This window comes from Aulostomus chinensis, chromosome 16 (genome assembly GCF_037954235.1).
Source record: "Aulostomus chinensis isolate RoL2024-O1b breed Wild chromosome 16, RoL_Achi_v1.0, whole genome shotgun sequence".
In the NCBI taxonomy this organism is placed as follows: domain Eukaryota; kingdom Metazoa; phylum Chordata; class Actinopteri; order Syngnathiformes; family Aulostomidae; genus Aulostomus; species Aulostomus chinensis.
The window spans coordinates 5,353,713-5,381,570 of NC_141335.1; the positions used below are offsets into that span (position 1 = coordinate 5,353,713).

General features: G+C 44.3%; 1 protein-coding gene across 1 annotated transcript; it reads left to right on the forward strand.

Moving 5' to 3' along the window:
* Positions 1–584: 584 nt before the first annotated feature.
* Positions 585–26,766, forward strand: LOC147247254 (sprouty-related, EVH1 domain-containing protein 2-like). The gene is made up of 6 exons (XM_086180822.1): positions 585–1,164; positions 14,200–14,392; positions 14,580–14,748; positions 15,193–15,257; positions 21,568–21,726; positions 21,873–26,766. The coding sequence occupies exons 1-6, from the start codon at positions 1,139–1,141 to the stop codon at positions 22,623–22,625; spliced, it is 1,365 nt and encodes a 454-aa protein (XP_086036948.1). The 5' UTR covers positions 585–1,138; the 3' UTR covers positions 22,626–26,766.
* The last annotated feature ends 1,092 nt before the right edge of the window (positions 26,767–27,858 follow it).

A 27,858-nucleotide genomic window follows, 5' to 3' on the forward strand; every position in this document is an offset into this window, starting at 1 on the left:
GCTCAATCCGCAGAAAAGTTCACTTCAGAGAGGCAATGGGAGATCAAGCGGAAGGCTGCTACAGATTACCAGAAAGCCTCTCACAGATATTAATGTGATTAAACATCTTTAATCTTTGTTTTACTTGATCAGAGTACTACTGGAGAATGAACTGCAATCAATAGCATTATCAAGAGTAAAATATGTACTTCTACTGAGATCTAATTTATATTCTGAGATGTTGGATTACACTGGCCATGTTTTTAATTTTCCTTCCATTAAACTCATTTTTCCAGCGTGAAGGTTTATATTTTATTGAAGAACAAGGCTGCCATGACCGATTTGAAATCGAGGATCGTGGAAGGGAAAGGGGGGATGTGTGTGTGTGTGTGTGTGTGTGTGTGTGTGTGTGTGTGTGTGTGTGTGTGTGTTGGGGGGGGGGGGGTTATGAAGGGCCCCATACGGCTAGCAGCTCGTGGGCCCACTACCAAAATGAAGACCGACGTCACCGCTTCCGCCCTGCACCCTCTTCTCCTCCTCCTCCTCCTCTCTCTCTCTCTCGCTCTCTCCCTCCCTCCCTCCCTCCCTCCCCCGGCATCGTTGTAGCTGCTCTGCTGCCTGCAATCCAACATGGAGTAGAGAGAGATGGGGCTCTAGCGGGGCCACCCCTCGGTAACAACAGCCACGACGCGCTTTTTACGCACAACTCGGACCGGACTCGTCGGTTAAGACGTGCGCTTTTGGCTGTTAGGAAAAAAAAAGAGAGAGAGAAAGAGAAAGAAAGAAAAAGAGACGACGTGTGCGTGTGTGTGCCCGTGTGTGTTTGTGGAGCTGTGAGAGAAGACCTAGATTTGTCTTCTAGATTGTCTGGCTACGTTACCTGCTGAAGACGATGGGGTATTAAAGTTAGGAAAAGGGGGCATTTGCAAACCAAAGGCAACTGGGTGGCTCCGCGGGGGGAAAAAAGTGAGGAAAAAAAAAGAAAGAAGACGGGAGGTTACAGCCAGTCGAAGGCGAGTCAAGCAGCCCGACGCTCGCACAAAAGGCGCAGGGGGGATTTATGCGGAATTGGAGACAGAATCGGTGGATCGGCGGTGAAAGAATGACGTGCGAAAAGTATGCAACCGCCGTGGTACACTACCTGAGGTGAAACGAGAAAATGATAGAAGAAACACACCCAAACGAGTAAGTACTTTCCTCTTCAAAGACCCCCCCCCTCTCTCTTTCTTTGCTTCTTTTACAACTTGGAGATGGCAACTTCTTGGTGGAATGTGCAGCCTAAACTCTTCCTTCACTAAGCTGATTTCTCGCGTTTCTCTGCATTTTTATTAAACTCAGTCGATGCGGGTTTTGGTGCTTGAGGCTGTTAGGAAGCAAAGTATTGACAGAGCTGTAGAAGAGGGTTTGTAAATCCCCCCCACCACCACTACCACCACCACCACCACCTTCGGTTTAGACTCGTCTTGAGAAGGCGAGAGAGAGAAAGGAGAGGAGGAGGAGGAGGAGGAGGAGGAGGGGAATAAGCGTGGGTGGATCGGAAACATTTTCTGAAAGGGATCTGAGGCGAGAGAGCAGGCCCCTGTTTGCAGCGTAACTTAGAAACACTCCTCGAAGTTACGGCCAGCTTTTCTAAAACACGCAAATAGCGGCACGGTTGGTTGCTGTTTTGCGCGTTTGGTGACGGGGACGAGCCCCACTGCGTGTTCAGAGGCCCATGTCGCTACGTTATTTGGCTGCGTGTGTGTGTGTGTGTGTGTGTTTGCCTCCAACTGAAAGGGGAAGTCTCACAGGATATGAGATATCCGATATGCCTCATCCGCCATCTCTTTCTCAATCGCCCTCATTTGCATAGTTTACCGCGCTCCATTCATAAATTTTTTTTAAAAAATTACCAATTGTAAGCGACGCCTCTGTGTTTTCTGTGGATGTGTTACGAAATCTAGCTAATATAGAGCGGTACAATGTGCAGGCCGGGAGAGCTGTTTATGTGGCATTAGCACCAATAGGCCCGCATGGAAGCGCCTGGAGCTTAAAATGGAAATGAACTGTCGGCTAATCTGAGGTGCATTTATACCGCGCGGACAGGTGCGCTTTACGACCCCGCGGGGGTCGCTGTTGTAACGGTTCTTGGTGTTGGGTTTAGCTTTTGATGTTGAAGCGAGACTCTTATTTCTATCTTAAAAACACAAACCGATCGGCTCGGCCATATGGATCCCACTTGTGTTACGCTACACGGTGGCTGTGAACGGTAGGAGCTCGCAGGAGCGGTTGGAAGGGCGAAGGGCACCGGAGGGGATGTTTGCGCTGCGGTGGCGTGACGCCGGCTCATTCATAAAAGCCCTCTAACCTCCAGGCCGTCTCCATTCATGCCTGCTGGCCGCACTCGGCTTTTTCAGTGTTCAGTGAGTGAGTCTGTGCCCAGTCGCACGGATCGGCTGGGGGGAGAGAGAGAGAGAGAGGGAGGGGAAGGTTTGCACCGTGGTCCTGGCTTGTGTATTAGCAGAAAGCTACGTTAATGCTAACACGATATTAAGGCGGATAGCTGCCTACAAACAGACTGGAGGCTTACGCACAGCTGCCATATATCATGTGAAACGACACTTCCGGTTATCCCCTCTGTTATTTATTATTCTGAAACATTTAAACAACCCGAACTGTCCGACATAAACATCTGCATTAAAGCAGTCAGACGGTTGATTACGTCGGGTTCTCCAGAGTAGAACACACTTGATTACATCTCCAATGACGTTAAAGCTAACTGTGCCAACTAGTAACTTTGGATGCTAACACTGGCTTCCCCTAAAGTTTCTATGGTGATAGAAATACGGCCTGGAAATTAGCTTTTGCCCTAAAAATTGCAATAATTACATGGATTTTTAACTTAAGGTCAAAGGAAAGAGGTTAAGTTCAAAGCTTATTTTCAAGCTGATATGTTGTTAAGCTAACACTTCAAAAGCAAGTAAGCTAGGCGATATCAACGCATTCTTTAACAAACATTGTTGACAAACTTACCTTGAACAAGGAAACGTTACTTCCCTGCCTTTAAAGATGAAAAAAAAAAAAACTAAAGTGGCATTACAGTCGCAGCGGCAATTCTTTTGAATTTCCGCCATCGCTGCTGTGTTGACACAAATGCATTATGGGATACATTCCGTCATTGACGATTCGGGACCGGAAGTGGTTTTAAAATACTTCTTAATTAATATTTTGTGCTTGCCCTTAACTTGTAAGTTTCTGTTGACAATCATTAAAATATTTTTGATAAGGACAGGGAACTGTGGTGCTGTGCAATGCATGCTGGTTTATGGTGTCTAATTAAAAAAAAAAAAAAAAAGACGCTCCATAGCAAAAGATAATGAGCAAAATGGTGAACGTCCCACCTACAAAACGGACTTTATCCATTTTCGCAAGAGGCCAAGTACAAAAAGTCATGGAGCAAAATTACAGGTTATTGTGTTCTGTGACACGCATTACAATAATTTGTTGGAAAAATCACAAACGATGATCATAACAACAACATGGCAAGTCATGATGTGCTTGTAAAAGCCCCAGCTAGCAACACACATAGATGCATGGGTCTGAAGAAAGCTCAATATTGTAACACCAAATACATTGGAGTGAACCACTGAGCAATCCTGTTGCTTTTTAAACGTTTAGCTAACACCAACACCCTGCTTCACTGACAAGTTTTAAGTGTGATGCGGCTCGTATCGTAGGAATAAAACCCTGTTAAGGAATTACGGTGGGGTCAGGTATTGAACACACCTTTATACCTTCAGTGTCGTGTTTAAAAAGTGCAACCGTACTGCTTTTCCTCTTGTGGTGCATGTATATCAAGTCATGCATTTATCCTGAAAGCCTCACCTGCTCAGCAGAACCATCAGAGTTTGTGTGTCAGTTACTGTCATTGGGCGATGTGTTTGAGGGCCTTTTCATGACCTGACGTTCCTAATCTAACCATTAAACATCATGTCCTCAATTTGGTGGGTGCTCCTCACTGGCCCTATCCTTCTTAGGACATTTATTACCTTTTATAGAAGTATAAGACCTCTCACACACACACACATGCACATACACATTCTGTCGAGCCAAAACACAAGCAGAGGATGTATTGATCTTGCTGCAGGGTCAGCATGTGCACAGTCAGTATCGGACAGGAGATGCCGGGTGACATTCAACTGAGGTCAGCGCAGCAACGAAACATAATCCATCCCCAAACTAAAAGCCCTCATCAAATGGGAGAAACAGCCGAGAGGAGTGAGCAGGTCTGCGTGTTCCCTCAGCAGGATTGTTCTGTTCCTCCCATGTATATTTTTCCAGTTAGCCGCAGCGTTTGATATTAAGACTATAATAAACCTGACGTGTGGAATTTCAGGACAGTGGGAAAGCTCACTGTCAACACTTGTCTCTGTACCAGCATTTCTGTACTTTCAATGCATTGCTTTCCTCAGACATACAGACAAAAACAAAATGATTTTGAATGAGTTGCATGTGATTGTACCATCACACATGACAGCTTTTTAGGAAATACATTTATTTGCCATCCTCCCCAGAGCCAGACAAGAAAATAGTTATCCCTCTCTCCTCTGTGCCGCTTGAGGAACCCACAGAGACCGGATAACTGGTAATTAGCTTAGCCCAATAAATGTTAGTGGATGAGAAGTGTCAGCATACGTCCATCAAAAGTCATTTAATCAAGTTCGGGATCTCAAGTCACCCAGAAGTAATCCTCCTCATCCTTTCTTACAAAGTCGACCATTAGTAGCCGCTAACACTCAACTTGTCAACAACATTTTGTAACCATGGGGGTTTTTAGGTGCTGCATCAAATCACTGCGCCCAGTCAAGAAAGTAGTTCTGGCTACGTGTTGGATTCTAAAATTGCAGTGTCTCATAGTTTTTACGTTGTTCTTATGCACAATGCTAGTAATGCAGACAAAGACCACGAGGGACTTTTGAATGAGGTATGTTCATCTACCCATCCACTACCATTCATTGAGCTAAGCTAATTAGCAGTCAGTCGGGCTCTGTCGGTCTCATCTCCCTAATACACACATACGGGTTCTAAGGAGGATGGCAAGTAAGTGTATTTTCCGCAAAAAATGTCTGGGAAAGATCTGTGGTTCAACAAATACCGGGGCCTACCTTTATTAAGAGATAAATTAATGTCCCTATTTAGGCCAGGTAACTTCCAAAATTCAAGGCAAAGACAGCAAAAGCGATACGGAGAAAGAACAAAAAGAAACCCAACCATAATAGTCATTATGACTATAACAGATACTCAATGTCCACAAATGAACCTTGGTATTCCCCCCGCCCCCCCCCCCCCCCGCCCCCCAACACACACACATCATGTGGAACAGATCCTTGTTAACAGTGTTTCCTGTGTTTTACTCATCGCTGGTTGCTATCCGGAGCCTTTATATAATAGCCTTAGCTGTTTATATCTGAAGACCAAACAATGGACCCTGATTGTTTGCCTGTTTTTTTTTTTCTTCCTCTCTTTTTTTTTTAACTAATCTCTGCTCATCAGCTGACTGGATGACCAAGATTATAATAGCTTTAGTTTTCATTCACTTCACTGTGTGTGTGTGTGTGTGTGTGTGTGCGTGTGTGTGTGTGTGTGTGTGTGTGTGTTTTATTTCCTTGTCACGTCAAGTGTTCAACAATCCCCCGGGCTGGTTATTGAAGATTCTCCTCAGCGTTCAACTGACCAAACTTCCTTTTTAAGTTTGTCACGAACCTGTTCGGGCGTTGGATGACAGCTTTTTACTTAATTTTATGTCATAAAAGAACACACGTAGTTTGTGTACAAGTATGTGTTGCAGTGAGCTCTGTTATATCCTTCTGATTTTCGACAATAACGCTCTTTCATCCCACACAACATTTAAAGGAAATGATATCGTTTCCATCTGGATCTTTTCTTGTTAACGTAAAATTGCTATTTGTACAGCACATTAAAGAGAGGGACTTTAGGCCATTTAAAACGCTAACCACAAATAGCATCAGGAAATGTTGCAGCCCATCATGTTTAGTATGTTAAGTGTGTCTGCATAGTTGGACAAGGGAAACCCTAAGAGGACAAACTTCCTACCGTTGATTTTATGGAAATAATTTTCCATTTCTTTGGCGCCCTGCAGCAAGACTACAGGCCCTCCAATTACAAGATAAACCACTGACATCTGACAGTCCATGTAAACAAAGTCTACCTGATCAAACACACCATGGTTGACACTGTGGCGGATGTTGCTCGCAGATGAAGTGAACATTATTAAGCTCTCTATCACTTAGATTTGACCCAAAGTGTTAACCTTAGCGCTGTATAAGAGGATATGGAGCATTATAGCCGGCCTTGCTCGGCTTCTCAGTCGTCTGTAAGAGGTTTAGAAGCAATCAGCTTATTTTAAGTACAAGTTTCCACCTTAATCGAAACGGAGGGACTGCAGAGTTACTTTAGGAATGACAGCTTTCTGTTGGAGTACTGTTACCGGCTCCCGGATAAAATAAGATCTGTGACACAATTTGGCCCTGAACCTTTAAACATAGTTGTTTTTGGACCAAACATATTGCAAAATCCAAATTTTTATGTCTGTACAGGAACTCTGGCTGCGCAGTTAATATTTCACAATTCCTAAGTCTTGATTTAGTTCGAAATTTAACCTCTCTTTGCTCCGATTTTGAAATATTTTTGGGCTTAATAATCACAGAGCAATTCTTTTCCGAGCCATTCAAAATGTTTAGCGTGCGGTAACGTTATTTCTTTTCTCGTGAACTTTCTTCGCGATCGGTGATTTCATCCGTTAATGCTTCCCTGTATTTTACTGACCTCTGTCATGTCAACTGACACACTCGCTCACACCAGCAGCCCGAGTCTTGTGCTGCCCAGACATGTGAGCGTTCCATATAACTACACTTTATTGGCAGAAAGCCGATCGAACTTCCCCTCAGGAGCCTCCAATGTCAATAGTTATGAATGAACTCACTTCACCCTTCTCTCTCCCTCTCCCTCTCTCTTCATTTAGCCAGTGTCAACCAAAACAACATGACTTCACTAGTTCTTAACTCAATGCTGTATGTGACTAAAATGCCACGAAACACACTTGTACATAAATTGTCTTACCAACAGAAATCTGCTTATTTGTTGTGAGAGGGAAAAAAAGGTCAAACAATCCTGCAATCCTCATACATTTGATCAATCTTCTCTTCTTTTTCCATTGAGAAATATATTGAAATACCAATAGTGAGCCCTCAGTTCGTGACTCGTCTGTTCGTTATGTAAGTGTTCCACTAAAGAAAATGCAGATTGGTGTCTGTTGTTACTGTACTATTCGTCAGTTATTGATTTCAGGTCAGTTTGCTACTGCTCAGTTTGATATTTTTCTTCTGCGTAATGTTCAAAACAAAACAAACAGAAAAGAAGCAGTGGCTGGAAAAGCCTCAGTCTAAATTTCCCAGCGCGGATGCAGAACTGTTGCACCTTAAATAACTGCAGCAAAGAGCTGTAGCTTGGCAGGGATCTTTTTCTTGTTCCTTTTTACAGATGATTAACGATTAGGGATCTTTGCAATTTTACCTGACTACATGAAAAAGCAGCTAAGTACAAAATATTGTTTTATAGTGTATTATTATTATTATTATTATTTTGTTTTTTTTTTAACATCTTGCAGAACTCTTCTTCTCCACAGTTTTTTTTATTTTATATATACCATCTTTTTATACTCAACTGGATGTAAAATGCTGGAATATGACAATTTGTCAGCCCAAACTTGTGTTTTCAATGAAAAGATGGAGTAAATAAAAGGTCAAAATGAACAACAAATGTTAATCTCATGTTAACCGAACCCAACGTAAGGCCTTCAGTCAAAACAATCAGAGTATTTTTCACTCGATTACCTGCACATATTTCTTCCTGTCAGCCGCTTTCGTAAGACTGCATCAGCACAACAAAGGCGCAAATCAATAAAGAAATCATCCTGCTTGAGAGGCAACTCAGTCACTTCCGGGTAACTGCAGATGGTACATATTGTCTGTTTGTGTGCGTGTGTGTGTGTGTGTGTGTGTGTGTGTGTGTGTGTGTGCAGGTCCAGCCAGAGGCGTACCCTGTCTGTGTGTGTGTGTGTGTGTGTGTGTGTGGTTTTGTTGATTAAGCAGAGGTGTGGCTAGTCATTCCTTGTCAGAGGAAGTATAACTGCCCTTATCACACATTGCTAGCCCTTTTATCTGTCACACATGAGCTGGATTCCAGGCACGATAACTCTCCCAGCCTCCCAGCCCTGTTTACTGCTTTATTGTGCACACAAACTACACCAGGTATTTGCAGGATCCAGCTAATCCGCTAGCGCTACTTTTGTATGTATTTAAATAGTTATTTGTGTCTTCTTAACCCCGCAGACAGAGTCAGGAAATAACTTTACAAGCATATAAAATTAACAATTACTAGTTTGGAGTTAATTGACAGAAATGTGGCTTGGCAGGGAACATGCATGCGTATACTCCACCCATTTGGTTGCAAGGTGTGGACGAGGCGCAGGGACAAAAAGTAAAGTGCCTTCTGCTGTAATATCTGTATGAAATGGGGAAACTGACTACAAGTCTTCCACATATATGGGATATAGAGTCGTTTGCATAATTGGATGCAGAATTGAGTGCTAACGTTACTGTTGTTGAACGCCTGGTTCCCTTGTCTCAAAGTCAGTGGAATTTTTGAAAGAGGTTTCATCACCTGAAGTAAAGTCTTTGGTTAAGACAAGCTTAAGATATTTTAATGTTGTTGTTGTTTTTTTTTTGGTTCTTTAGTACAAAATCAGTCAGTAAATGCAACACATTTAAAGTCTTCATGCACTTTAAAATTGGATGTTGATCACAAGCAGCTAAAAATAGACTATGAAGGTTGCTGACAGTAAACGTCATCACACCAAAAGCAGAAGAAGCACAAAGCTAGTTGTGGTGATGCCAAAGTTGTGCGTTTGTGGCGTAGTTCATTCATAGAATAACATTTGCTTTGCTCTTCTTCAGGACGCTTCAAAAGTGCTGCTCCTTTGTTAGGATGATCTTGCTGAGTGTCAGCCTCATAAATTTGTTTGCCTCAACGCTCCTAATTTCCGGAATGAGCAAAAAATCCAATGCGTTCAACCACGAGAACCTGGGGCGACGCTAACCAGGGTGATAAAACCAGGGGGACGGTATGAAGGTGTAAATATGAAAACAGAAGAAACATCAACATTTGTTGCACAAGGACACACGATCTCCATACCTTGTACAGGCTGTCAGTGCGGTTTCATATCTTGGTGGGGTGAAGTGAACGTATTAGCTGCGGTACACTCAATGGTGTGTTTGCCTCGGCTGTTGAGGTCAGTGCCGTGAATAATTGATACTGCTCCGTATCTCCACCTGTATATGATATTGAATGTCGACACTGGCTGAAGAGGCCGATGAGTCACTGGGAGTAACTCGGTTTGTAGGCAAGGTATTGACCACCAGTGGGCACACTGACAGTGAAAGAGGGTGTGTTAGGTGGTCACCGCACACTCCCTGCACCTTTGAACTGAATCAGGTCATCGTGTGTGAGAGGAAGAAGTGATTCAAGGTGAGCTTACTTTTGTGAGTGATATCATTTCCCAGCATAGATTTCATTGAATGTGTGAGTCAAAATGTGCCCGTGCTTAAAAACAAGTGTGAACATTTAACTTTAGCCGCTGTGAAAACAGTTCAACTGAGACTATAAAGCTACATTGTTCTATTTTTATGTAAACAGGGCCTAACAGTTACCTCAGTTATTTCTTTTCCACGAATGCTCATTTACAGCTGAAATACACGTGTTGAATGTGACTGTGCTGTTATTCAAACAAAGCTTAAAACACCAAAGCCAAATGCAGGGAGCAGGTGGGGCACAAACACCAGCCTGATTATTCTCAGGGGTCGCGACTTCAAAAACCTTGAGAACTACTCTACGAAAGGACTGGCGAGTAGAGGCTAGAGTTCAGTGACGGTCTACAGTTGCTGCCATCATCTGTGTGTTCTTACCAGTTCTGCCAGGATGTCTTTTGCCACTATGACCGTCCGCCATTGGCTGGTAAACACAGTTAGACAGTACTGCATGAATATATTCAGCAACATATGTAGTGTTTATAATAACTAGCTTGTAGCAATTGGTCACATCTTACTAAAGAATTAAAGAAACACGTGTAAAGGTGCAGGTTTGTCCATTCTAGGCTTCGGTAGATGCAACATGGCGGCCTGTGTGGATGAGGACGTGCTCCTCGTGCAGACATAACGAACTCATTATAAGCTCATGAAAACAAAACGATTCTCAGTTTTAGGCGATTCTACACCAATGAACGTTTGTGTGACCAGAATTAGACTCACAGCTCCCTAAATCTACATGTGTCTTGTCCGTGCGCCAGAACATGTGGTCACCGCCATGTGCATTGAAGTAGCGTGTTGCTCCTGGTTGTGGCTGTGTGTGTTCCAACCACAGATTATAGGGCCCGTCAGCAGACGGGGCTCTAAACATGGGTCGCAAGACGGCCCATAATGTGACATTTTCATCTGGGAGAGCTGATAGTGGGTATTGTGTATCTTCAAGCATGTGTGCTTATATAGCGCACAGCTCGGTGTTATTTCTGTATGTGGGTGGCCTGGATGTGCGGTTTCGTATGTGAATGTGTTGTACATATGTTGGAACTGTAGAATTACTCGGACATTAAAGCACAAGTGTGGAACATTTTTCAGTGTCGGAGCTACAGGCTATTATGAGTGGAAATTAAAGATCCAATGAAATGTTTCTGCACATTGTCACCATCTTTGGACAACACACCCAGGCTGTGGGATCTCGAAACTACAAAACAAGCTTTGCAGAGCCGCGTTAACGCTGCCACCTCGATAGCCTGGCTTTCATACAACTTATGTTGCCACAAAATACGGTGCACTCACTGCGCACAAACCTCCTCACACACTGACTTCATGAGAGGACGGCTAATGGTCACACCTGACCACAGGGTACCTGTTTTTTTTTTTAAAGAATTTCTTCACCTTGATGAGTAAGTGACAATAAAAATGGCATTAATGGCTTTCCCAAATGTTTGATCATTTGTTTCCCAGAAGCAGAGCCATTTAACCAACAACCATAATCATCTTTCTTCATTTTCTCTTCTTTTTACAATACGTCAGTTCATTTAGTGTCCACTGGGATCACCCGTCTCCGCCACTGCTGCAGTGGGTTTTGATGCATGAAACTTCACTTAAGTAAATTTGAAAAACTGCCGACAAGAGTAAATGCAAAGAGGCCAGTAAGTGGGGAGGAAGCTCGTTTGCTCCAGGATGACAAGATCAAGGGAGTCTAATTAGTCATTTATGTGTCTATTTTGAATTTCTGTTTTACTCTTTAGTTGCTGCTCAGGTTTCACATGTGCTTCATAGAACCTGAATGACTATCAGCCGCCACCCGTTGGGGTTCCACGTGAGAAATACAGTGATTACCAGCTTCTGTCTCACTAATTTCGTATTAATTCGTTTGTTTCACAATAATTGGAAAGGGAGGTTTTAGAATGTGTGTCCAACACAATGAACTGCTGGTATCTGAATGGAAAAAGTGGGTTCAGAGGAAGCAATTGTTTAAAATCTTTTTTTTCAGGGCATCACTTTGTGGTTTAAACCTTCTGGGTTGAGGATATTTTTGGAGTGTGAGGACAGTTGGACTCTCAGACGGACTTCCAAAGAGCTTTTAGAGAGAAACGGTGAAGGTGAGAGGTTCAGACTCCGTTTGGGTCGGAAGTTTTGTTGGTGATGGTTCAGATTAGGGTACCTGGGAATGCGTTGTATCAATGAAGGTCCTCATAAAGATGGAAATACAGATGTGTGTGGGTGCGTGAGGTATGAAGAGTGAAAGAGAAACATAGAGAGAGAGAGAAAGGGAGGGAGGGAAAAGAGGTAAAGTGGGAGTGAATGAAAGAGGTGTTGTTATATAATTAGCTTGCAGACCATCCCAGGGACTTGATGTGTCCAACACACACACACACACACACACACACACACACACACACACGCACACACACAGGTGGCAAAACTGGTTCACCAGCTCTCGCCCACACACATTCATAAAACTGACTGAATGACAGACTGGCTGACTGTGTGACAGCAGACAAACAGCCCGCACAGAAAAGCAACCACAGATTCACCCACAAGCTTTGCACTTTCATGTAAATACGCGCGCGCGCGCGCGCGCACACACACACGAGCAGTGCGGCATCGATGGCGCACAGAGAGGTACATCCTGTTTTTGTCAGATCATTCATGCGGATTGTGAGTGTGTTCATTGTGTCCCCAGGAGGGTGGTGGCTGTCATGCTAATGCGTGACAATGCCTCGTATTTTACCATTCAGTCTCAATCGTATTGTCTCATGTTGGAGGTTCTGACAACTCTGTTGGCGGCAGTGGGAGTTTTTGTCGTGTATTGTTTCAAACGGCTACATAGACAAAACTGAAGCAGCGTTATCTATCAGTGGGTTTGACGTGTGTGTGTGAGAGAGAGAGAGAGAGAGAGACAGAGAGTGACAGAGAGAGACCAGGACTCCACTGCACGCACTCCGGTGTCAGTGGAGTCCAGTCAGAGCTGGTTGATGCGGCAAGGGGAGGAGAATTTTGGGGGTCCGCGCCAGGACCGCTACCTCCACACCTTGACCTGCGGCTAAGAAAGATAAGCAGCTGAGGATCAGCTCGTCTTAAAATTGCTTGTGTTGTCATGACTTATCAAGAAGTGAAGAATTGATTATTCATGTAATTATCTGAAATGGAAAAAGAAAGGACCATTTGTACAAACTAGTGACATCTAGTGGTGAAGTTGCAGATTGCACCCCTCTCTTCCCTCGGAGCCTACAGTAGCCTGCAGGGTTACTGAGTTTCTCCTCACAACTCCTCACTAACCACCATTTAGTTTCAGGCGATTCTCAACTTATCAAACTAGCAGTGGATTTTAAATTCATCTGCCTACAATCCAGTCCTAATTCTACAGACAGAACCATGAAAAATGATGTTTCTGTGTGAAGATGCATCTTCACGAATGTATCAGCAAAAGGAATCTTAATTCAAATAGTCAGTTATAATGTTAACAGTCAACAGTTATGGTTGTGAAATGTGTGTGTGTGTTTGTGTGTGTGTGTGTGTGTGTGTGTGTGTGTGTGTGTGTGTGTGTGTGTGTGTGTGTGTGTGTGTGTGTGTGTGTGTGTGTGTGTGTGTGTGTGGGGAGAGACTTGAGTCCTGGTGCAACACCTCCCACCTCAGCACAGCGAGGACCAGGCTAAGTCGTGACTTGAGACGCCCTCAAACATTCTGCCACCATGTGAATCCAGCTCTATAATAAACTGTTGCGGTGTTAGAAAACCCTTGGATTCCAGAGAGCACCAGACATTTGTTTTTGATAAAGTTCGAGATTGCCAGATACTTCAGTTAAAACTGAGATTAGAATTAAAAGGTAGGTGCTACTCGATGAAGTTTTTTTTCTCCCTCCAAGGGAGAAAGACACATTTCTGCACTTCTTATGAAGGTGTACTCCTTTTGAGTCAAAAATGAGTCTTGTCTCCCGTTGGATGTTCACGCTCATCGCATCACATAAACTGATCCAAATTCTTTGAATAAATTCAGATAATTCACATCATGAAAAAGAAAGTAAATTGTCTGAAACTGAATTTAACAACTGGTGACATCTAGTCAAGGGTCCTGAGAGGAAAGAGTTGGATTCTGGCTTGTGTTTATTTTTTTCATAGCAATGTACCTGTTTGATTTATTACTAATTCGATCAAATTGGAGGTCAGAGGTCGAATGGCCTCTTCAGGTAGGTACATAGGTCGTTGCATGCTTGCGTCCTGGAAATGTTCTGTGTTGAGCCACTGAGGATTGTACAGAGGCTCCTACAATCTTAAACCCTCTCTTAGTTGTTAGCTGATGACAAATACGAATTTAACAAAGAAGCAAATATGTCGAATCACAACTCTTGGGCGTATAGTTAGGAATCCAACATTTACATGATAAAATGAAATGGAGTTCCAACCAAAACCAAGATTATCAGCGTAACGATTCAGTACAATCAGTGTTGCTTCAGTTCCTCTCAAACAGACTTTGGACTCTTTCTCCGTCACACTCAACATTTCCTTTCATAAAAACATATTTTTTTCAATGCTCCATTCCTCAAATTCTTCTCTCTCCCTCTCCCTCTCTCTCTCTCCAGTGACAGCTACATCGTGCGTGTGAAAGCAGTGGTGATGACGCGGGACGACTCGAGCGGCGGCTGGTTGGCTCAGGACGGAGGAGCTCTGACCAGAGTTGGGGTGTGTCGCCTCCGGCCGGCCGAGCTTCCACCAGTGCCAGCTTCCTGTAGCTCCCAGTTCCTCATCCGTGGTGAACGACTGCGTGACAAACAGGTGAAAACACACACACACACACACACACACACACACACACACACACACACACACACACACACACACAATGATGATCAAAACCACAGTAAAGCTCATTTTAGAAGTAAAAATATCTCCCTGATGTGTGTGTGTGTGTGTGTGTGTGTGTGTGTGTGTGTGTGTGTGTGTGTTTGTGTGTGTTCATTAGGTGATCCTGGACTGTCCGCTTAGGAAGGACCTGGTTTACACCATAGCAACACCCACATTTCACCATTGGAAGGTGGAGGACAGGAGGTGTGGCCTGTCCTTCCAGAGTCCAGCTGATGCCAGGGCGTTTGACAGGGGGGTGCGGAAAGCTATCGAGGACCTGGCTGAAGGTGGGTAACCGTGCGTCCGTCCATCCTTCAACACATGTTGCCAAGTCTCTCAGAGTCCACATTTTTTCCAAATGCGCCACTAAAGAAACACCTAAACTCAACGAGTCAACTGAGTATTAGATTGTGGACCAGTCAGCAAAATAAAAGATTCCCTTTTGTTAGAGGACAAAAATGCTGCAGAAAAGTATTGACTGGAAATTTGAGGTAAATGTGCATCCAGCGGTTGACATCTCTAAAATTGAAGAAGTACAAAGATGTCAAAGTAAGAAACCTGGGGAAAGAAGAAAGTGCCACTGGAATTAAACTGCTAGTTTTAGAGATGCATGAAGGGATGGATTGAATCAACAGAATAACAGAAAAGCCACCCAGATGCTCCTTTACTGCAGCGTGATTCTCAAACTCACCTTAGAGAGTTAAAATGTGCTTCCGTGTTCCTCCCCGTAGGTTCCACGACCTCCTCGACAGCACTCCAGAACGAGGGCGAGCTGGGCGATGACGACGTCTTCACTGTAAGCAGGTTTCTTACATGCACAAACGGAATTCTAGATGATATAACTCCGTTTAGTTTTAACCTCAAAAACTTCACAAATCCCCAGAAATCTCAGCGACGTAACCTGATGAAATACAGCATCAAGGTGGAATAGTCAGGATAATTGAAGAAGATGAAGTCCGAAGACGGAGAGGAAAAAAAAAAAATCTAAAATTTAGGGGAAAAAAGTTTCTCAGTAGTATCACAAGTCGTATCACAACTACAAATATCAAGTAATAAACTGGTTTTGTTTGTTAAAGACTGCTTTTGCAAGATCCTGCCAAAATACTTCTTCTCCTAACTTCTGATCATGTGAACACACTACATGAAAAATTTGCAGGATCTTGTAAAAGTGCAGATTTTTTTTTCCCAACTATCTTTTTTTCCCCCCCCCGCCTCTAGAGGTCCCGGTTGTTTGTTCCGGACTTCATCTCAACTTATCTCAGCCTTGGTTGTGATGTCTCCGGTCTTCATCTAAACAACCTTTGCAACCATCGCTGCGGAGTTGACTAGTTTGCCCTACCCAGTCATACTGATCAGGACTTGGAGTGAGCTCCGAGTCATTCATATGCATTGATGAAGCAGACGCACCAATTCAGGGGCCTCTGTAGATCAGGTCATCTAGCCAGCTAAGACGATGAGATGCAGTTTACGTCTCAGGAGACGTACAAAAGGCAGTGAAGCGCAGTAACGTAGACGTGTGTAGAGCTCTGAGATGAATACAATAGAGCAGTATTAAGATGTATGCAACGTGTAATCAGTTGCAGGTATGGGTGTGTGTGTATGTGGGGGGGGGGGGGGCTTATCATGGTGCATTACTGAAAGATTACATGTTGTGGTTGTTGATTACCTCACAATCACTGTTACAAAACATCAACTAGTTGCCACCATGACAACAATCCAGAGTTGTAAAATCCTGCCTGTTTGTATTACAAACTATTGTGTAATGCTTTGGCCTCTCATAAGCCTTTAAACACATTCATCTGCAACTCCAACTGGACTTCCTGGATCGCGTTACAGTGCATCACTGCTACCTTAAACAGCACGCCCCCACGCCCGCTGCACTGGGGCTGTTTTCAGTTTGAATCCCCGGCTTTGTACCTGCCACAGTACATGAAGAGTGGTTTGTGTGTCAGGGCCTCTCTACCTTAAGGTATCATGGAGGACCCCCTCCCCCCTTGCTGTAACCTGACACCAGGAGCAGCAGGCAGGGTCACAAGGTCATTTCCTGTATCCCACCACCCACCCCTCCTCTCCTGGTGACCCAGCAGCTCCCACCCTCCCCAGCTGAAAAAGAGAAGCAACCAAACTAGCAGCTAGCAGCTGTTTCCCAGCTTAGTGCAGCGCCGGTGATTTACGAGAGGAAGTGCCTTGTGGTTCATCTTTGACTCGAGCTGTCTGTATGGGCCAAGAGTAATAGGTGCTCTGCTGGGAGTGTACAGCCACCACAGAGACGCATACAAACACACAAGGAGGGGGGGCAGGGAGGCGGCAGCGCTGTCAGAGCACCCTCTGTAATCCTGGAAACAAGAGTTTTCAACTAGAAACTTCCAGTGCAAAATAATTCCAAAATAAGACTCAACTCCTGCTCCGATTAAAACTCTCTTCGCTCTTGGTAGCGTTCATATTCCCATTTTAGGCAACTTTGAAACTACTGAGTTTTAAGTATGGCAAATTTAAGTCAGCCGTTAAAGCCGAACACGTACAGGAAGGCAATGATGCGACGACCATTATGTCATCGAGATTTTGTGACTATGACAGGCCAAACAACCATAGGTGATAAGAAGTGGGCAGGTGCCAAGCTTTGTGGCGTAGGCAGCTAGCGGCAGGAGTGAAGGCGACGCCATCTCTGAAATAGAAACTGAGCGGTTTAAACGCCAGTCGTCGTTGATTCACACCTGCTGTTAAAAGTTGCTGATGGCTTACAGCCTTCCACTCGTTCTCCAGGTGCATGAAGGAAACCAGGGAACAGTGTATACCTTTGCCTTGTGGGGGAAAAAAGCAAACAACACTAGCAACATCCTGCCAAAGTGTTAAAGAGTTGTCAACGTCCAGGATACAGTTTGCTCCTGATCGCCTCCATCAGTAAATCACTAGTTCCTTGTAGTGTCGCCTATCCATTAGATATTGGAATGTCCTGCTGACAGACAAACCCTTGTGATCACATGACCTCTTTAGTGGAGGTAATAATGGGCTGTATTTGTAATCTTCAAGCAAGAGGGAACATACGCATCATTCCCACCGCTGACACATCAGCAGAGGTCGTTACGGGGTTAAAATGTTGTCTCCGGTAAATGGGACCGCTGGATGTCTGTCATGGACTGCCATGTAAAAGAAGAGGCCGGGGCCATGTCAGTTTCTGTTGGTTCAAAGCAACCAAACATGGTGGGACAACGGTGCAAGTAAGGAACCTCTCAGCCGAACCACTGGGAGCAGTCACGAGGAGTCGTTGGCTGGATTTGCATGCTTTGGGCTGACGGCGTCCATCCTGACTTCAGTCCAAGCCGTTTGTTTCTTCTACCTGTTGATCAAAGAATTCAGAAGCATTTTAGAGTTCACAAACACAAATGAGAGGTCTCCAAGAGTACAGAGACCAAAGAGCGTCACCGAGCCTTGTCGTGTGCTATCCGGGTCATACATGGAGGGGTCCGGTACCGCTCGTGGGCGCCTCCGTGAATGACCTTTGACAAACTTAGTGGCGGCAGCACAGTTTGCACGTCGGGCAGTCGTGGACAGCACAAAATGCAGCAGCAGATTTACAGTCTTTTGGGGGACAGGGGAGGACGGTTAGGGGGCTGGGGAAGGGGGAGAGCTAGGTTGGACATACTTCCTAAATTATTCCTCGTTGGCCAAACCTAAACTTAACCCAACCCTTCCTCTGTCCCTCCCTTCAGCACGTCTCCTCTCTCTATTTTGGCTCATTCACAACAGGGGGAGTGAAAGCTATTGAAGCAATTCTGGGCTCATCCCAGGAGAGCGAGACGGGCCTGTTGAAGGATGAATCCTCCTGAGCTTTGAGTCGGGACATGTTTTGTGTCAGAAAATAACTTGAAAAGCCCTCCGTCCAGCCTTGGGCCAGAGTGTACAGGGAGGATGTCCAGAAATATAAACTCTCCCCCCTCAATTCCTCTCGTTCTCTCTGACTTCTTGTTCAATTGGAGCTTGCAGCAGAGAGCCTGGTCTGTGTTTTCAATTAGTTTCAGCTGTGGAGGCCAGAGTAGGACTGGTTTTAAACATTTTCAACTCCTCCCCCTGGTAATGTCTTCTCAAGGGGGGTGGGGCCTGGAGCAGAGGCAGCATGTTTTGTTATTTTTGGCTGGCTGCTCTTAGGGCTTTGTAAGAAAGCAGGGGGAAATTCTCAGCATGGCAGTATCCATGTGGGGAGCACAGCTCTGGACACAGAGCTAGGATATAATGGGGATGGCTACAGCAGACAGACAGGCACACACACACGCGCACGCACACACACACACACGCCAGATCTGGGTCATATAAATCTGGCGAATAATTCATAGTGTTAGTTTTAGGCTAGTTGGAGAGCCAGATGAGTGGGATATAGCCTGTATGATCATGTTTGAAAATAAAATCTACTTTTCCAGGGGGTGATGTGAGACCTGACACACAAAAAAGTCTCATTTCAAAGATTGCAGGTTGCAGTTATGTTGAAATGTTAAATGATGGTTCTGATTGTGGAAACACTCGTATTTTGGTTCAGTTCACCACATTTTTGGGAAATGTGCTTTCTTGCCATCCTCTCCAGCGCTCGCTAATAAGACAGATGGCCTTTTCTCCTCAGTGTGCAGTCGGAAGCCAGCAACCCACAGAAATCAGCTGGCCGCCAGCTAGCTTAGCCTTGTGAACAGTAATGGGTGGGCAGGTCAATATACCTCCATCGGAGGTCATCAGGTACACTTGGTACCTTTTAATTTACCTTTCAGTTACTCAGGAGGAGCCAACCTCATATATTTAGCTTGGGTTTATATATGCTGAAGACACCAGCAAATCAAGGTCTTTGTGGATTAATGAGCAAAAAATAAAGACATTTTTGGTAGTTTTACTGTTGTTAGCCACCAAGCGCCGCTAGCTTCAAGCTAAATAAATGTGGCTGGCTCTTTCTGCATTTTAGACTCACAAAAAAAATAAATAAATAAAATCAGGGGACAGAAAAAATTTTGTTGTGCAGGAATTATATTCTAAAATAGAAATCTAAAAATTCAGAGACAGTTTTTCATAGCATTATTGTTGGATGCTCTTTTTTTCTCGGGACAACACATTTTTGCCACATGTTTTACAAAGAGAATGCTTTGGGGTTGAGTGTCTTACTCAAGGACTCATATAGATGGGAAAAGCTCTTAGATATTTATTTCATGTAGTCTTTCCAGTAAAAATCACTTGGATTGATACTAATGTTGATTTTCTCATTAAACCAAATCACATCAGTATGGAGCAAGGACGCGCGGAAATCTCATGGCTGCTCTCTGGTTGCAGATGTAAAACTCAGCATCCGCCAAATACTTTTTGGAGAGCAAAGTTGTTGAACTTTGATACAAGTTTGCATGATTCCCATCACATCTGATGCGCGGCTATGTGGCAATCAAAACAAGACAGAAAAATGCAGACTCTTCCAAAATAAAGCTAAGTTTTGGATGTGTTTGACCTTTTTGATACATATTGAACATCTTGTACATATGCAACACACACACACACATAAACACGTGTATAAAGAGCAGCATACCAGCTGGTGTCCCGTCCACCCTCTACAGACACTGACCCTGTCTGAAATCCATCTGACTGGGCACGACACAGCAGCAGCCAGACTGTGTAATGTCCTGGCAAGATTTGATTTGGAGTCGAGTCCCGACGGCCTTTAACGGAAATGGAACAGGATACTTTTCATACATACACGACCCGACCCCGGATAAGCGGAAGAAACTGGATGGATGGATGGATGGATGGATGATGGATGGACAAACATGCATACACACTGGCAAAAAACAGAAAATAGAAGGTGGAACGTTTTTGAAAGTAAGATTTAAAGGAAGAGTATGATTTTGGGGAGGCTTCCTCAAACCAGCTTCCTCATATCAAGTTGCACAATCACTTTTTTTGTCAAACACAAAGAATCCTTAAAAAAAATAATCTCTGCATTCAAAACTCAAGGAATTTAACAGGTAAACCTGTTGTTGACTTTGGTGACGATGTCATGAGCACAGTAATAGCTCTGTCAAAACCAAGGGGTCTGATCTGCCCCAAAGTTGAGTAGTTTGTTCCGTGACCTGAGCTCCGGCTGCCAAACAAATTTGGCAAGGATCAGCCAGGCAGACACAGAGGATCTGCTTCTTTACCTCCATGTACAAGATAATGTTGTTTGCTAGCAGGAGACCTCAAAAACTGATGACTGGTTGTTATTTCACTTTTGGAGGTGATGCTAAACGTGTTCTAGGTCATTGGCAGGATGTAGCTTGTAGTGGTGTTCTGGACATGTCATGGTAAAATTCCTTTGTCCGTGGAATTCTTGTTAAATGGCTGAACGAAGAACGTGCTGTCCTCCAGAAATCATCTGGATTGTGTTCTTGATCTGCGATCTAGTTTCATGACTTATCTCTGAAAAGTTTCAACATAGGGACATAAATATGAAGCTCCCAGAGACTGCGTTCTGGACGACCTTCTTTCGGCGGGTAGCAGATTTTGACGATTGTTCATCTGTACTCTGCATCCATTGTCGAAGAGATGCTCCTCCAGGAGCTTTCCAGTTCAATTTTTTGGAAGCTCGTTGTGAGTCATTTGCCATTTATTGATTCTTTCTCTTATATTGTTTACCCCATTGTCAACAAGGGTGAACAAAATGGCCATTAATGCACCTCAATGATCCACGGCAACTAGTTGTTAGGCTTGGACTTCAGGTCCCTCACAAATGTAGAATCCTTTGATTCTTTGTCACGGAGGTAACCTCATCAACCAGAGGTGTTATAAGTAAATGTGGTCACCAAAGGCAACACATTCTCCCCATCAATGTAAGTTTGTTATCTAGTTTTAGGTTGGATGGCTCCAAAAATCCACAAACAGAATGATGCTGCAGATGTTGCTAATAAAATGTTTAATTCACACACGCTTGATCCAAGTATGGAACAAAAACAGAGCTCACATTTCCTGTTTTTCCCCAATCCGAGCAGAGCCTATGTTTCCTGTTTTTGTTTGTCCAATCATGCCGTCCTCTCCCACTACCACTTCAGCATATCCAATCAGAAGTCAGCTTTCAGCCCGCATCCTGTGTTTGTTTGTCCACCCAGAACACCACAGACAGTTCATCCAACTCCTCCCAGAAGCTGGAGAGCTCACTGCAGCCGCTGGAGTCCTCGCCTCTTCCGCAGAGACATCAGTGGATGTTGGGACATCGTTTTGACCTCCACGACCCCTATCGGCTTTCAGACCACTACTTCTTGGACCAGGTCAGACAAACAGCCTTGTCTTATCTGGTTATAGTTTAATTTAATCTGATGATGTTGTTTACTGCTAAGCTTTACAAGCAGCATCTCCACCAGCAGTGTTGATGTTTCACTCTTTTTTCTTGCAACTTCCCCGTGTCACCTTCCAGGAGGATGAGGAAATCGTCCGCATCAACCCACGGGAGCGCAGCTGGGAGCGAGCTAGCGAACGTCTCCATGTACGTCCGTCGGATCGCTCTTGGCTCACGGGCTATGAGGACTACCGCCACGCCACTGTGCGTGATAAGTTCATCCAGATGGAGGACTCTGAAACCTATGTCCATTTCGCCAAAACAGAGGCACAGAAGCACGACTACACCTATCCGCTGGCACCGGCCCTGTCGCCCTCAGACTCCGACCCAGCCCTCGGACCCTTGAGCAATAAGGGCCATAGTGGCTCATATCGCCACGGTTTCTCCACTGTGGTCTCCACCCAACCTCGCTCCTTCCTGCCGAGCTCCTCACCGTCCACCAATGGGGGGAAGGGGCGGAAGGAGGACGGGATGGAGCGTGCTCATTGCGAGCACTGTGGCGAAGCGTTTTACATCTCCAACAACAGGAGGGGCCGGTGCCAAGATGCACCAGACCCTGTGCGGGGTTGCATCAGGCGGGTTAGCTGTATGTGGTTGGCAGACACCATGCTCTACCACTGCATGTCTGACCCGGAGGGGGACTACTCCGACCCCTGCTCCTGTGACGGGGGCGAGGGCAGTGGAGGAGGCAGATTTGGCACACGCTGGTTAGCCTTGCTCGGCTTGTCCCTAGTGGCGCCCTGCCTCTGCCTTTACCCACCTCTCCATGCTTGCCACCGGGCGGGGCTCACTTGCGGCTGCTGCGGAGGACGTCACAAGGCCCTGAGCTGAGCCGCCGCGCTTGGAACCCTTTCAGAGGAAACATAAAAAACCATAACCCAACGCAAGCACAGGGAAAGGGAAGGATGGGGGAACACACGGAGGGGACAAGCGGCTATGGCTGCGCGCTCTGTTGCCTTGGTTTCTCTGGGTTTCTCTACAAATTCCAGACACTGAAATTAGCCAAAAAAAAACAAAACAAAACCAGTTGGTGCATTTTCTGAACGGCCTGGGAAGATAAGCTCCCCCTCATGGCAGACAGTTCTCTCAGCTCTCCACGTGGCCATTTCATGCTCTGTTTCCAGGGAGAGAGAGCACTCTTTTTCAGGGGGCCCCTTTTTTTTTTTTTTTTATAGCTGACCTATATGTCACGTATCACATATGCAGGTACTTTATACTTTGTACACTGACTCAGCATCAGAGAACTTGAATTATTTCTATTCTTTTCTCTTCTTTGATGTTTGCGTGGCCATTTTTGTTCATATTCCAGTACCGGGCCCGCTCCACTCAGCTCCAGCTCCAAGATAGACCTGACACTACACCTCTTTGCATGTGTGTGCAAGTGTGAATGGTACATGTGAACGCTTACAATGTGTGCTGAAGCCGTTTTGTTTTCTGTTCCGCAGCTTAGGTCATGTATATAGATGACATAGCTCTCCTCCATCGGCATCCTCATCTTACTGGTACTCATCTTAATCAAATATTCCAAAGATTTGTATTTTTATCCTATTTATTTGGAATCAATCTACCAGCGAAAGGGTGCTGGGTTGTGATTTACTGTGGAAACGAGACGGTGCCTCAAGTCAATACTTTGTCTCCCTTCTCTTCTCACATGATTTCAAACGGTGCCTAAACTAACCCGTGAACACATCCGGTCAGATTTCGGCTTATTTTACTTAACATGGAGTAATTTAACATTTTTAATCTGATTCTCAACAATCATCAATTTAGGCGACTGAACTCACCTCTGGTAAGTAAAGACTCTTCCAAGAAGCTTCTTGGATGAGAAGAAGAAGCTTCTTGGAAGAGTCTTTACTTACCAGAGGTGAGTTCAGTCGCCTAAATTGATGATTGTTGAGAATTACGATGACCTGGATGACTGAGGGTATACACAAAAACTTTTACTCTGATGGTTTCCACAGAAACCTCACCCGGCAGTCTGTGTTACAACAAGAACTGAACAATCAGAGATAATCGGTGCCTGTTATGCCTTAAAAGCTGGAGTTGGAGCTCTAAACTCCAACCCCGTCCCTCTGAAGATGTCTGACATTTGGCTATAAGCAATCAGCCATGTACTCTTGGTTTGTATACTTGATTTTTACTATTTTTATACTTAAAAAAAACAACTCTTAATAAGGTTCTCAATAAGTGGAAGTATGCCGCGACGTACAATCAGCTCCTCACCCTCCAGTGGAGCCCACAGCTACATCCTGTCATTTAAATGGTTAAAATATTCAAGGCTAGAGCCATTTTTATTGTTCAAAACATAAAATCTTCCATCCTAAAAACACGTGTTCAGGAATATAGATATAAAAACCCCCAAAAGGATTATTAAGGATTATGACAGATGTGTAAACTGAGAATTTAAATAGAAACCAATTAATGACCTTTGACCTGTACAATGTCACGACAGCGATGCAGTAAAGTCTTATTTCACATTTATGCATAAAATAAACATATGTCGGGTTGTTGAGGAAATAGTTGGACATCTTGGGGAATACATTCATTGGTTTTCCTGCCAAGAGAGAGCGATGAGAAGGTTGATCGTACTCAAGTCTCTGTGCGAAATATAAAGTTTTGGGGGAAAAAAATATTTTTTTCAAGAATATTTGATGCCATTGTGTGCTGGTGCTTTCAGTAAGTTAATTAAAGCGACTCTTCATCCAAAAAGTGTATTTTGGCTTTTCAAGTACTCAGAAATTGGAGTCTTGATCTCCCAGACATTTTTTCCCCCCTACATCACTTCTTTGTGACTCCAGAATGCAGGAAGAGTTTGCCGTGTTTATTTAGCTCGAAGCTAATGATGTCCAACAACAACAACAAAACAAAACAACAGCAAAACAGACACAAAGAGCATCAGTCTGCAGAGTCTTAAGTGCATAATCCATGGCCGTCTTATTCAGCGGTATGTTCAGCAAAAACTTTGAATTGAGCCAAAACAATTGAAAAAAACAACACTTCCTGTCCAGCACTGGTTCACAGTAGCAGTGGACAGGAAGTGCTTTTGGGTTACACAGCATACAGCTTTACTGCTTGGTAAAGAAGACGTGGATTATGTGTTTGAGAGTTTGTAAACAGGCATTTTGGGGCAGCTTTTGCAGTTATTTGTAGCCGTTGATAGCCATCAATAACCATTAGCCTCGAGCTAAATGTACATGACTGGCTCTTTCTGCGTTCTGGAGTCACAAAGATGTAATGCAATGTGAGCTCAAGACTCCAATTTGTGAGTACTTGAAAGGCCAAAATACACTTTTTAAGTGAGGCATCACTTTAAAGGGCTTTTTATGCTAAGCTAAACGGCTAACCTTCACTTAGCTTTAGCTTTATGATTACCTGACAGGGTGGTGCAGTGGTCAGCACTGTTGCCTCACAACAAGAAGGTTCCGGGTTCGAGCCCCGGCTCTGTCATGGGATCTTTCTGTGTGGAGTCTCCATGTTCTCCCTGTGCCTGAGTGTGTTCTCTCTGGTACTCCAGCTTCCTCCCACAGTCCAAAGACATCATGAGGGAATGAGGCTGATTGATACTCTAAATTGACCGTATGAATGGTTGTCTGTCTCTATGTGTTGGCCCTTGGATGGACAGGCGACTTGTCCAGGGTGAACCCCGCCTCTCGCCTGAAAGTTGCTGGGATAGGCTCCACCCCCTGCAACCCTTAACAGGATAAGCAGTCGCAAATGGATGGACTACCTGACAAAAGTAGAGTGACATCGATCTTATCAACAAACTCCCTGCATGAAAGCAAACCAGCAAATCTCCCAAAATGTTGAACAGTTCATCTAAGGTCAGAAGTATATATTTTTTTAAGTGAGAAATTAAGATGAGTGTAACTTGGATGCTCAGAATTTTTGGCCACAAATGACTTGATCGAATATTTGAAGTTAAAAACTCCAACCAGCTTGTGTCATCTCCAGTCTGAGGTGACACCGCAGCCACACTGAAAGTAGAACACTAAACCAACAACCACTTCGGGTGCTTTTGTCTCAGCCTGGATGACAGCGACGACAGCGATGTGAGCTGGGAAACGACATAAACCGGTTAAATCTTATATTTTCTAAAGAAGCAGGATGTGAGGAGCGTCCCGTTTGAAGAGAACAGGGTGTTTGTGTCGTCCTGGAAACAAACATCCATCCCTGATTGTTGTGCCAAGGAAATGTCACTTACTGTAGTTGAAATACAGAATGCCTGAGGATGTCCTCTTTCCTATTCTGGTTGTGTCTGTTTCATACATCCTGTCCTGTGTACCAGCTTGAATGTCTGTTTGTGTGTGTGCCTGTGTGTGAGACACACAGGCACACACACACCCACACACACCCCTACTAATCCTAAGCTACTGGGATCAGCTGAATATGCTCTCACTTCTTGTCCAGTACAATCAGACCCTTCAATGATGTGATGTTTCAATCAAATTGGAAAGTAAGTGTGTGTGTGTGTGTGTGTGTGTGTGTGTGTGTGTGTGTGTGTGTGTGTGTGTATGTGTTTGTGCGCGCGTGCGTGTGTGTCAGTCAGTGTTTAATCCTTTCTCTCTGTCTGGTTTTTGTGTGTGTCCTCACATGTCAGAGCCATTTACAAGTGCCTGAATGCATCCTCTTTATCGCCTTGTGTATTTAAAAAAAAAAATTTTAAAGTACAGAAATGACTCCCTGTATTGAATTAGACCCATTTTTTACGCTTAGTATTTTTACCTCTGTAAAAAAAAAAGAGCAAAAATTATATTATATATATCAAGTGTATGTTGTACATTTTTATTTCTATTTGTTTTTTTTATTAAAATAACTTTCTAACATGTACAATGGATGTAGCTCTTGCTTTTGGGGAAGGAACAGGAAGTACTTTGTAGATACTGAAGGGTGGCCAGGCCTGTGAGAAAAAAAAACTGAAGTGAAATGTGTGTCTTACCCTCCGCCTCCAATAAAATGAGAGAAAACATGGGAACTACCACCGAGTGTGCTGATCAATGATTAGTTTGAAAGAACCAGGTTTATCGACTGTAACACACCACAGCTGTTCTGCTGTTCTTTCTACTGTAAAGTGACTCACAATTTAAATGTGTGAGGATTTACACGAGACCAGAAATGATGCATTGTGGTTGTATGCCTGTGCAGTGGGTGCCTGACCTTTGACAGCCAAAACCATCTTCAAGTCCCGGTGGATGTTTGCTCCTGATTTGCAGTGATTCTCTGAAGGAGGTTCAGACATCCAGTGTTAACAAGACTGGGAGGTATCAATCCGCATCTCTTCCTTGTGACTCCAGAATGCAGTAAGAACCAGCAATGTGTATTTAGCTTGAAGCTAACGGCAACTGACGGTGAACTACAGCCGAAATGTCCGTTTACAAAAGTGCTTCGTCCAGGCTAATCCACATCTTCATTTGTCCACAAACACTTTGATTTGAGCCCAAACAAACCAAAACACCTCGCATAAACCAGCACTGCAGATGTACGAGATATTTCTGTCTCTGTAGCTGCTGTTAGCTTCAAGCTAAATCTACATGGCTGCCTCTTCCTGCCTTCTACAATCAAAAGTAACACAGGAAGGAAAATGACTATGAACCCAAGACAACTATCAGTGAGAACTTGAAACACACTTTGGGTGAAGTATCACTTTAAGAGGCTCAAACTTGAGGGAGAGGAGATGTCACCCATGACTTCATGAGGGGATCCAGAGTCAAAGCCTGAAGTTTCCAAACGTTTTTTTTCTCTCTCTTCTTTTTCTCCCTCAGAACTTCCATATTTGTTGCACACAAACCCACATGAACAAGAAAAGTCAGCCTTGTAGACCCTGTTTCATTCTCTCCAAGATGCCTTTCCCTCCTCAGCAGGAACATGTGATAGCCATCGTCGAGCTGCTCGCTCAGGATGTCTCTGGAAAAGCATGTGGGCGATAATGATGGAGCAGAGAGAGAAGGGGGGGTACAGAGAGAAGAGAAGAAAAAGAAGGTCCCCGAGGGCTTTTGGGGGCCTGCTAAGCAGCTCAACGGCTGCAAACAGCATCCCAGTCCACATGTGCAAACATTTAAGATATCTG